This window comes from Cajanus cajan, chromosome 4, assembly GCF_000230855.2.
Source record: "Cajanus cajan strain Asha chromosome 4, NIPB_CcT2T_4, whole genome shotgun sequence".
In the NCBI taxonomy this organism is placed as follows: domain Eukaryota; kingdom Viridiplantae; phylum Streptophyta; class Magnoliopsida; order Fabales; family Fabaceae; genus Cajanus; species Cajanus cajan.
In genome coordinates this window covers 6,303,530-6,314,739 of record NC_138520.1, presented here as the reverse complement: position 1 = coordinate 6,314,739, position 11,210 = coordinate 6,303,530, and the positions used below count along the sequence as shown (strand labels likewise).

At 41.7% G+C, this 11,210-nt stretch overlaps 1 protein-coding gene across 1 annotated transcript; it reads right to left on the bottom strand.

The window, feature by feature from the left end:
* Positions 1-706: 706 nt before the first annotated feature.
* On the bottom strand, positions 707-1,576 carry LOC145957122 (uncharacterized). The gene has a single exon (XM_083073334.1). The coding sequence runs from the start codon at positions 1,574-1,576 to the stop codon at positions 707-709; it is 870 nt and encodes a 289-aa protein (XP_082929460.1).
* Positions 1,577-11,210: the final 9,634 nt, after the last annotated feature.

Below are 11,210 nucleotides of genomic sequence, written 5' to 3'. Positions count from 1 at the left end.
TTCCTTGACTTTGTTTTTGTGTTCAATGTTGTTGTTGCACACTTGTTGTTTCCGGCTGTTGTGATCATCAAAACTCTTTTTCAGCTCTCCTAAGCTCAACATCTAACTTCTACTGGAATCATGACATCAACTCCATAGGTTAGCCTATAAGGCGTTTCCTGCGTCGTCGATTGGGGGTGCAATGGTACGCCTAGAGGATGCTGGGGAGCTCGTCGACCCATTGTCCCTTGGTGCTGCCCAATCGCTTCTTGAGCTCTCGGAGTATCACTTTGTTTGCGGCTTCGGCCTGGCCATTAGTTTGGGGATGCTCCACCGAGGTCGGGAAGTGTTTGACTCCGAGCTCACGGAGGAAATCCTCGAAGCTCTGCGTGATGAACTGCCTGTCATTGTCAGTAACAAGGGAATGTGGAATGCCAAACCTGCATATGATGCTTTTCCAGGTGAACTTCTATACATTTTCGGTGGTGATCTTGACGAGTGGGCATGCCTCGATCCACTTGGTAAAGTAGTCGATTGCCACTATGAGGAATTTGAGCTGACCCTTTGCGGGAGGAAATGGTCCGAGGATGTCCATTCCCCACTAGGCGAAGGGCCACGACGAAATCATCTGGTGGAGAGCTTCGGGCGGTTGCCGATGTGTGTTGTCGAACTGCTGGCATTCCTTGCATTTTTGCACGTAGGCTTGGTAGTTCGACTTCAATGTGGGCTAGTAATATCCAGCTTGGAGTACTCTGGTCCCCATCGAGCGTGCTCTGGAATGCATGCCGCATATCCCTCGATGCATCTCCTCAACGACATAGGTGGCTTGGGATTCAGCTAAGCATTTCAGGAGGGGAGTGGAGATGCCACGCTTGAACAGTTCATCGCTAATGATGACGAACTTAGCCAACTGTGTTCTCATCTTCCGAGCTTCTTCTTTTTCTTGAGGTAAAGTTCCTTCCTTCAAGTAGCTCCAAATCCCTGTCATCCACCCTCGGTCTGCGCTGTCACTGGTATTGACAACCTTGTCGTCTAGGCTGGGCAAGCTCAACGTTTCCTGTATGATGGTCTGGTGTTGCCCGGGGTGCTTCGTGCTGGCGAGCTTGGACAGGAGGTCAGCTCTTGCGTTTTGCTCGCGGGGTACATGGTGGATTGTGAACTCTTCGAAGGAGGAGATTTGTTGGGAGGCTACATGGAAGTACCTCTGTAGTAAGGTGTCCTTAGTTTGATATGTTCCGCTGAGCTGCTCCACCATGAGTTTTGAGTCGCTGTTGCAACTCACTCTCCGCGCTCCGAGATCGTGAGCCAACCTTAGTCCTGCGAGAAGCGCTTCATACTCTGCTTGGTTGTTGGTCACTTTGAAACCAAACGTCAGAGATTGCTCTAAGGTGACTTTGTTCGGCCCTTCCAAAATAATACCTGCACCACCACCCTTAGAGTTGGAGGACTCATCAACATGTAAAATCCATACCTGTTGTTCGTCGGCCGAGGTTGGCGTCAGTTTGTCCACAAAGTCTTCCAGGCACTGGGCTTTCAGGGGGCCGCGACTTTCATATTTGATGCCGAACTCGGACAGTTTTACCGACCATGCTATCATCTGTTCGGCGAGCTCCGGATTTCTCAGGATTTGCTTGATCGGGTAGTCGATTTTGACGACCACCTGGTGACTCTAGAAGTAGGGTCGGAGGCGCCGAGCTGCGGTGACAAGCGCCAGTGCGAGCTTCTTAATCATCTGATACCGTCTTTCCATGTCTTGAAGGACTCGACTGATGAAGTAGATCGGCGTTTGCGCCTTCTGGTTCTCTTGTACTATGACTATGCTAATTGCACCTTCTGCCACGGCCAGGTAGAGGAGGAGGTCAGCGTGGTGATCCGGCCTCTGGAGGACTAGTGGAGTTGTGAAGAAGACTTTGAAGCTCTTGAAAGCTTCTTCACATTGGTTCGTCCACTCGAAGTTCTTTAGCTTTCGCAGTAGGGTGAAGATGGGCCCTGCCTTCTCCGCCAACCTGGGGATAAAACGGGAGAGGGAAGCCAACCTTCCTGCCAGGCGCTAGACTTCTTTCACAGTTTGAGGGCTCTGCATCTGGATTATGGCTTTGCATTTCTCCGGTGATGGAAACACTTGGTGAAGATTGATGTTCATCCAAGCTTCCATGCAAGGACCGAAAATGCCCCATGAGGTTATCACGTTTTGACCTTGAAATTCTCCTTTAAAGAAGCTTCAATGGAGAAGAAGAACCTTTGAGGAGGTTCGGTTACCTCTTAGAGAGGTGAAGAAACTTGAGGAACTAAGCTTCTAGGAGAAGGAACTTTGAGAGAGAACCTAGGAGAAGGTTTCTCACGAAATTGACTCTTGAAAATGAGAGAGAAATCTGATTTCTAATTCTCATAAATGTCCAAAAGTGATTACAAGAGAAGGTTTTACAAATATATAGGGGAGGTGTAGCTAACCATCCATGGTTTCTAAAACTTGTAGGAGAAGCTATCCTTGACCATGGTTCACTTAAGAACCATGGTAAGGTCAGCCTAACTTACAATGGTTTAGAAACTTGGAGGAGAAGCTTCAAAAACTAGAAGGAAAACTAGTAATTTTTGGCCATGAACAAGAGAGAATGCTAGGCGGCCTTGGCTCCAAATTGCTCCAAAATTTATTTCAAAAATATTTGATTTGGTTTAGTTATGTTCATCATATAATGATGAGACCTAGCTAAATCAAATCTATGAAAAATTAGGAGCAAAATGAGTCCAATATGCAAAATTTTGCCTAGGCCCAGTTCTGGCCCAATTACTAGTCACACCCTCAAGTATTGCTAAATGTCACCCCCTTTTCTCTACTGAAAAAATACAAAATGAATGTATCAACTAGGGAGGTTAAATGGAGTTAAACTCTCCAAGTAACCTACCTTGAAATCAATATACAAACACTAGAAAAAGCAAGTAAAGTGCCTCACAAATACAAAGGCAAACATAACCTATACAAAAGAGCTACTATATGTACAAACATAAGAAAAAGGTCTTTAAGATCATCCCATTCCTCTTGGTTCTTTTAGTATATCACCTCTTGGATTCCTTGGCCTTGGCCATAGTCTATCATCCCCTCCCTCTTGAAAAGGATTTGACCTCAAATCTCGAGGGTCCTCATGATTATTGGCCATACCTACAAATATATAATAAAATTTATCAGAGCTGATATTTTCAACAAATAAATGTGAAAGGAATATCCTAGAAGGAATCCTTTCATGGAACCTAAAGAAATCTATGATACTAGACCTACTAATATAATGAATAGGATCCTCTCCTAAACATAAACTAGGTATATTTCTAAATCCTAAAAATATGCTAAAACTAAAACTATAGCACACTAAAGACTTTATCCTAAAAACTAAAATATCTTGCCTAAAGTACCCTATGTGGTAACCTAGGCATTTCCTAGAAAATAAGGAAAATATTACTAAGAAATTTCCTAAACAATTTTGGATTATATTATTTGTTAGATAGTCATGAAAAGAATTTATCACAAGGAACCTTGAAGGTTCATATGTTATATCCAACAAATAATATATTCCATAAATTGGGTGCATTATTGACACAACTAAGGTAGGACAAGTCCTACAAAAAGGAAGGCTATCTACCTTGGGCACCACCAAGGAAGTAGCATGAGAAGTAGAACTAAATGAAGTCCACTTCTCCTTCACAAAATCTTGAAGTTGAGATTCTTTTTCTTTAAAAATAATGGATTTGTGAATCTCTTCTTCAAGACTAGTGGCAGCGGGAGGGTAAGAGTTAAGGTCTTTATGAATAAAGAGAATAGTTTTCATAGGTTCTCAAGTGATAAAGTAATTCTCTTTATACATAACTCCCTTAGAGAATATTTCTTTCTCTTCACTCTTCCCTACTTTCTCACTTTTTCTTTTGATTTTCATTTGTGCTTGATCCTCAGCCACTTGTTGAGGTGAAAGAGGATAAAGCACAAATTTCTTTTCCTTATGAGTGAAGGAAATTTCATTAGTAAGACCATCATGTACAGTTTTCTTTTCAAATTGCCATGGTCTTCCTAACAAAATATGACAAGCTTCCATTGGTACTATATCACATAAAGCTTGGTCCTCATACTTCCCAATGGAAAACTTGACCTTCACTTGTTGGTCAACTACTATGTCACCATCCTTATTAAGCCATTGCAAATGATAAGGTTGAGGATGTGGCATAGTAATTAAACTCAACTTTTTAACCAACCTAGTGCTACAACAGTTGTACCATGAACCACTATCAACAATGAGAGAACAAACATTATTTAAAACATTACATCTTGTATGAAAGATGTTCTCTCTTTGTGATAGGGTACCACTAGGTTGATTGTGAAGGATTCTCCTAAGCATTAGGAGCTCTCCTTCATAAGGATAAATTGGCTCCACTTTGGACCTTTGAAGCTTTGTTTCAACCTCACTCTCACTAGAATAGGAGGTAGTAGTCTCTTCTTGACTACTATAAGTGTCATGCCCCCTTAAGATCATGACTTTCTTTGTAGGGCATTGAGAAGCAATGTGGCCTCTTCCTAGACACTTGAAACATTTAATATCACTAGTCTTGGTGCTAGTGTGTGGAGTGATGAGATCTTTATCCTTATCTTTGTTTTTCTCTTTCTTCTTAGCCAATTCTTTGGAGGGTTCTGAAATAATTTTCTTTTCAAAATGTTTTTCCTCCTCTAAGTAGTCTTTCTTGAGAGATCTAGAGTGGGAGCTATCTCTTTTAGAAGATTTTCTCAACATTTGTTGTTCTACCCTTACACAAAGTTGGACCAAGTCATTTAGGTCCCTGTAGGGTAGTAGCTCCACTTGGTCTCTAATCTCTAAGTGAAGACCACTCATGAATCTGGCTACTGTAGTGGCTTCCTCTTCTCTAATGCATGCCCTCATCATGTATAGCTCCATTTGTTGCCTATATTGTTCAACAGTCATATCTTTTTGTTGGAGCCTTTGGAGCTTATTCATAAGCTCCCTGCCATAGTAAGAGGGAATGTGTCTCCTCCTCAATGCACTCCTAAGATCATTCCAATATTGGATAGGAGGATCATTGTGGAGACGTATTTCTCTTTCCAAAGAGGTCCACCAATACATTGCATGCCCTTGAAAGCTAAGGGTTGTAAGTGGAACTTTCCTTTCTTCACTTACCCTATGGCAAGCAAAGAGTTGTTCTACCTTCATCTCCCAATCAAGGTAGGCCTCCACATCATCCTTCCCAAAAAATTGAGGGAGATCCACCTTGGATTCCCTAGGTTTAATAGTTCTTTTTGGGGAAGGTTGATAATGGTTACCGACATTAAGGCTTTCATTAGGAGATGTGTATTGGGAGTGTGAACTCCTACTTTTTTTCTATGTTTTCTCATGTTTTCCTTCAATTTTTCTTCTTCTTGTTTTAAAATTCTCAACTCTTCCTCAATGTAAGCAAGTTGTCTTTCCCTTTCAATTTTATCTTTTTCTCTTTGGAAAGACTCTTGCTTTTTCCATAGTTTAAGTGATTTGAGCTCTTTTGTGATGTATGAAATACTTTTTGGAGAGCCATCACTTTCACTATTGGAGGAATTTTGAGACATTTTAACACAAAAATATTTTTCCACACAAAAATAGTTTTTATGAAAATAAGATTTTTGAAGTGCTTTAGACTTGGCACTTGGAGGTCTAAGAGTACAAATTGAACTTTGGAGGGAGGTGAGCTACTAAAGAGCCACTTAATAACCAAGCCTCTTCAAGTAAAAATCTCTAAACCCCCTTGTACTTTTGCCTTGCACAAAATAATTTTCACAAAAATATTTTTCAAAGAAAAATAACAATCAAGTGCCTAAAGTGTACAATTATATGATGCTTGAAAACATAAATGGCAAGAAAACATAAATTGCTTGAAAACTTAAATTGCTTGAAAACTTAAATTGTTTGAAAACTTAAAGACAAGAAAACATAAACTAGACGTAGAAAGTAATTAAACCTAGGTGAGAGCTTGAAAGGCACCAAAGACCTTCAAGGACCCTCCCACAAGTACTAAACGAAATTACTATGAGAACACTTAAGGAGAGATGGAGATACACCAAAGGCACTCCAAGACACTCCTTAATAAAGGCCTTGTACAAAAATTGGAAATTAAAAAAAATTACAAGAAAATTGAAATGCAAATTTTCTTCAAATGAAATGCAAATTCACATTCCAAATGAAATGTAAATTTACACCAAATGAAATGTAAATTCACTTAAAGAAAATTTAGTGGCTGCACCAAGAATTTTAAAAACAAAAATCAGCCACTAATTTAGTGACAACTTTAGTGACGGATTTGGTATTGAAATTTTTTTGAAGAAAAATTTCCGTCACTAAATTTGTTACTAAATTCTTCACAAAATTTTCACAAAAATTTTGCTCCTTCTTTCTCCAATTCAGCCACCTAGCTTGCAGCCTCTCAATGTGTTTCACTCCTCTTTAGAAGCAACCTTGATGATGGTTACTCCTAGGTGTTTGAATTTCCAAGAATCCAATCCAATGAGAAACAAGCTCCTAGGTCACCACCAAAGTCCTTCAATTTGGCTAACCTTGAACTTGGCCTTCAACACCTTCCAAGAGGCACTCAACACACCTTAAGATGGTGGAATATTAGTTCAAAAACTGAAAAGGAACAATTTAAAATGGCTACACCAAATGGTAGAGTTAAATGTGACAAACTAGAAGGAGTTTCACAAAAAAAAAATGACAAGCAACAATTAAGGCTAATTTGGAAAGCTAGCACACAAGAGATATCCTATCAAAGGCACTAGAATGGATTACAAAACAAAAGCTAAGATTAGAAACAAAAATAAGACACAATTTATGTGGCTGGACCAAAAAATATGTAAGCAAACACACACCAAAACCGAGAGCTAGTTTCACTAGATTTTTCACTCCTTTTGGCTTTTTCTTTTGCTATTTTTTTTCTTTTCTTTTTGCAAAATATTTTTCACTTCTTTTTCTTGGAGTAATCAGGAGTTTAAATGCCTTTTGATCACTCATAAGTCTCGGTTTTAGGTTAGAAAAACTGCAGCAAAAATTTCACACAAAACAAGAGGTGTTCTCATGCATTTTGTAACTAGTGCTTCACAATTTTGTAGTGTTTTTAGGTCAAATTTTTAAGCACTCATTCTTTTGTTTTTCTCATGCATTTAGAACACTTACACCTCTGTTTTGTCTCTGTTTTAATGTTTATAAAATTGTAATAGGTTTCAGCCACAAAAAGACTCAAGGAAAAACCTAATAGGAATTAGTGTTTATGAATTTTTTTTTTGACAAAACTTTTATCAAGACATAATAGAAACCTAACTCTAGGAAATTTGCTAGAACTAATAGCAAATTAAGAACTCAAATATGTAAAGCAAAAGCACATATAGTAAGGTTCAGATTTAATAAGAAAATACACAAAAATTTCGGACACAAACAACACAAAGAAAAATTAGGTCAAACAAGCTAATCTAGGAAGTTTCAACAAGCAAAAGGACTACACATGACTTCTATGACAAAACAAGTGATTCAAAAACAAAATCTATGCTCAATGAATGTTGTCCAATCACAGACACATGTGAATGAATGGAGATACTCAACAAAACAAAACGCACAAGCAAGAGAACCTAAAGCACAACACAATTGATTCACGGATTAGGAAACAAGCAAGAACATGAATCAACTTACTTCTTATGTGACATTTAGGATCTATCAATTTTTTTATAGAAAATTTAGATCCATTCAGCAAACACATATTTAGACATAGAAGAAGGAAAAGACAACACGGATTCATACAAAAAAAATTAGAACACCAAACCTCAAGAGCAACCAGGCTCTGATACCAAAAATGATGGAAGCACTTGGTGAAGATTAATGTTCATCCAAGCTTCCATGCAAGGACCGAAAATGCTCCATGAGGTTATCACGTTTTGACCTTGGAATTCTCCTTTAAAGAAGCTTCAATGGAGGAGAAACACCTTTGAGGAGGTTCGGTTACCTCTTAGAAAGGTGAAGAAACTTGAGGAACCAAGCTTCTAGGAGAAGGAACTTTGAGAGAGAACCTAGGAGAAGGTTTCTCACGAAATTGACTCTTGAAAATGAGAGAGAAATCTGATTTCTAATTCTCATAAATGACCAAAAGTGATTACAAGAGAAGGTTTTACAAATATATAGGGGAGGTAGCTTCTAGGAGAAGCTAACCTTAACCATGGTTCACTAGGAACCATGGTAAGCCGTAGCTAACCATCCATGGTTTCTAAAACTTGTAGGAGAAGCTATCCTTGACCATGGTTCACTTAAGAACCATGGTAAGGTCAGCCTAACTTACAATGGTTTAGAAACTTGGAGGAGAAGCTTCAAAAAGTAGAAGGAAAACTAGTAATTTTCGGCCATGAACAAGAGAGAATGCTAGGCGGCCTTGGCTCCAAATTGCTCCAAAATTTATTTCAAAAATATTGGATTTGGTTTAGTTATGTTCATCATATGATGATGAGACCTAGCTAAATCAAATCTATGAAAAATTAGGAGCAAAATGAGTCCAATATGCAAAATTTTGCCTAGGCCCAGTTTTGGCCCAATTACTAGTCACACCCTCAAGTATTGCTAAATGTCACCCCCTTTTCTCTACTGAAAAAATACAAAATGAATGTATCAACTAGGGAGGTTAAATGGAGTTAAACTCTCCAAGTAACCTACCTTGAAATCAATATACAAACACTAGAAAAAGCAAGTAAAGTGCCACACAAATACAAAGGCAAACATAACCTATACAAAAGAGCTACTATATGTACAAACATAAGAAAAAGGTCTTTAAGATCATCCCATTGCTCTTGGTTCTTTTAGTATATCACCTCTTGGATTCCTTGGCCTTGGCCATAGTCTATCATCCGGGTTGGCCTCGATCCCCCTAGCGGTGATCATGAAACCAAGGAATTTACCTCCTTGGACACCGAAGATGCACTTCTCTGGGTTAAGGCGCATGTTGTGTTTTTTGATCTGGCTGAACACCTCGGCCAGGTCGGCAGCATGACCTTCGGCCGAAGCGGTTTTGACCACCATGTCGTCGACGTAAACCTCCATGTTCTGCCCAATCTGTTGGTGGAAAACTTTGTCCATCAGCCGTTGGTAAGTGGCTCCTGCGTTCTTGAGGTCGAATGGTATCATGCGGTAGCAAAAGTTGGCGTGATCAGTGATGAACGACGTGTGCACCTCGTCCGAGGGGTACATCATGATTTGGTTGTTCCTGGAGTAAGCATCTAGAAAGCTGAGGAGGGCGTGCCCAGATGCTCCGTCAACCAGCTTGTCGATGCTCGGTAATGGGTATGAGTCTTTGGGGCATGATTTTTTTCAAGTCGGTGTAGTCGACGCACATGCGCTACTTCCCCGAGCTCTTCTTCACCAGTACCACATTTGTCAGTCACGTGGTGTATCTGACCTCGCGGATGAAGCCCGCGTTCAACAGCTTTTGTGTCTCGGCGATGATAGCTTTTCGCCTCTCACCGCTGACCTTCTGCTTCCTCTGGACCACCAGTTTTGCCTCTCTATGGATTGCCAACATGTGACAGATAAAGTTAGCATCGATACCTGGCATGTCGGCGTTGGACCATGCAAAGAGGTCGACATTCTTTGAGATTTCGGCTCAAGTTGCTACCGTAACTCCGGGTTGAGCTGTCTGCGTATCTTTGTACATTATTCAGGGAGTTTGCCGACTTGAAGATCGTCAAGCTCGTCAATGGGACTTGGCCGTTCATCATGGGATTTTGACCTTGGATCCAGGTCAGTGACGACAACCTGGGATATGTGAGCTACAGTGGGAGGGTCGCTTTTGCGACGCTCTTCGGATGACGAGACTTTCAGGCTTTCGGCATAGCACTACCGAGCTGTCTTTTGGTTTGCTCTAACTGAGATGATTTTCCCATTACTCCCTAGGAATTTCATTGTCAAGTATGGAGTGGATACCACGGCTCCTAGCTAGTTGAGGGTATGCCTGCCGATGATAATGTTATATGACGTATTGGCCTCAACGAGGAGGTAGCGGTCCATGATTCTCCTTGAATCGGGGGAGGTTCTGAAAGTTGTCAATAGATCCACGTACCCTCAAGTGTGGACTCGTTCTCCTGCAAAACCGACTAGAGGTTTTGTGTGAGGTTGGATAAGGGAGTGGGGGATATCTAACCTTAGGAACATCGGCCAGTACAGGACGTCAGCCGAGCTTCCTTGGTCGATCAGCGTCTTATGGACCTCCCAATTGGCGACCTCCACGGCGATGACCATTGGATCATCTTGGTTTGGACAGACGCCAGTGTAGTCGTTGTAGGTGAAGGTGATCGGTGGTGTGCTGGGGTATGGGGCCGAGGTAGCGGAGTGGACATTGTTGATGCTACGCAAGTGTCTTTTCCGTGCCGAGCTGCTATAGCCTCCCCCTGCGAAATCACCTGCAATTATGTTGATGATTCCCCGCAAGAGAGTTGACCCTGTTTCTTAACTTACCTCGGCCTGCACCGCACCACCAGTATTTTGCTGAGAACCAGAGGGTTGGTCCGTGCGAGCTCCCGAACCTCGACCTCTGTCTCGTCCTCGTCCATTGAAGCCTCCTCTGTGACCCTGCTGCCGTTGGACGTATTGTCCGAGGTGTCCTGCCTGGACGAGCTTCTCTATGCGATCTCTGAGAGTGCGGCATTCCTCGGTTGTGTGACCATAGTTCCTATGTATCGACAGTGCTTGGATTTGTCCGCGCTGTTGGGGTTGTGTCCAGGTGGTGGCAGGGTGAGCAGGTTACTGTTACTGGCCTCCTCCAGGATGTGTACTCGGGGCGCATTCAGGGGAGTGTAGAAGTCGTATCTCCCCCTTTTATTTGTCCTAGCAGTCTTTTTGAACTAACTGTCGTTGGTGACCTTCACTTTATCTTTGTGGCCTTGGTCCGACTTCGTCTGCGATTTTTCGCGAACCTGGTCACGAAAAGCAGAGTGCTCTTCCATCTGGATGTAGCCTACAGCTCGGGCACGGAGTTCGTCCATGTCAACAGGGGGCCGCTGACACAGGCTGTCGACGAACGGTCCTGGCTTGAGTGCCATGAGCATGGCATGTAGGGCGACCTCGAGATTCATATTTTGAATCTTAACTGAGATGCTGGCGAAGCGCTCCATGAATGTCCTTAGTGGTTCGTCATCGCTCTGTCTAAGACTGGCTAGAGCGGCTAATGTAACGTGATGAGGTCAG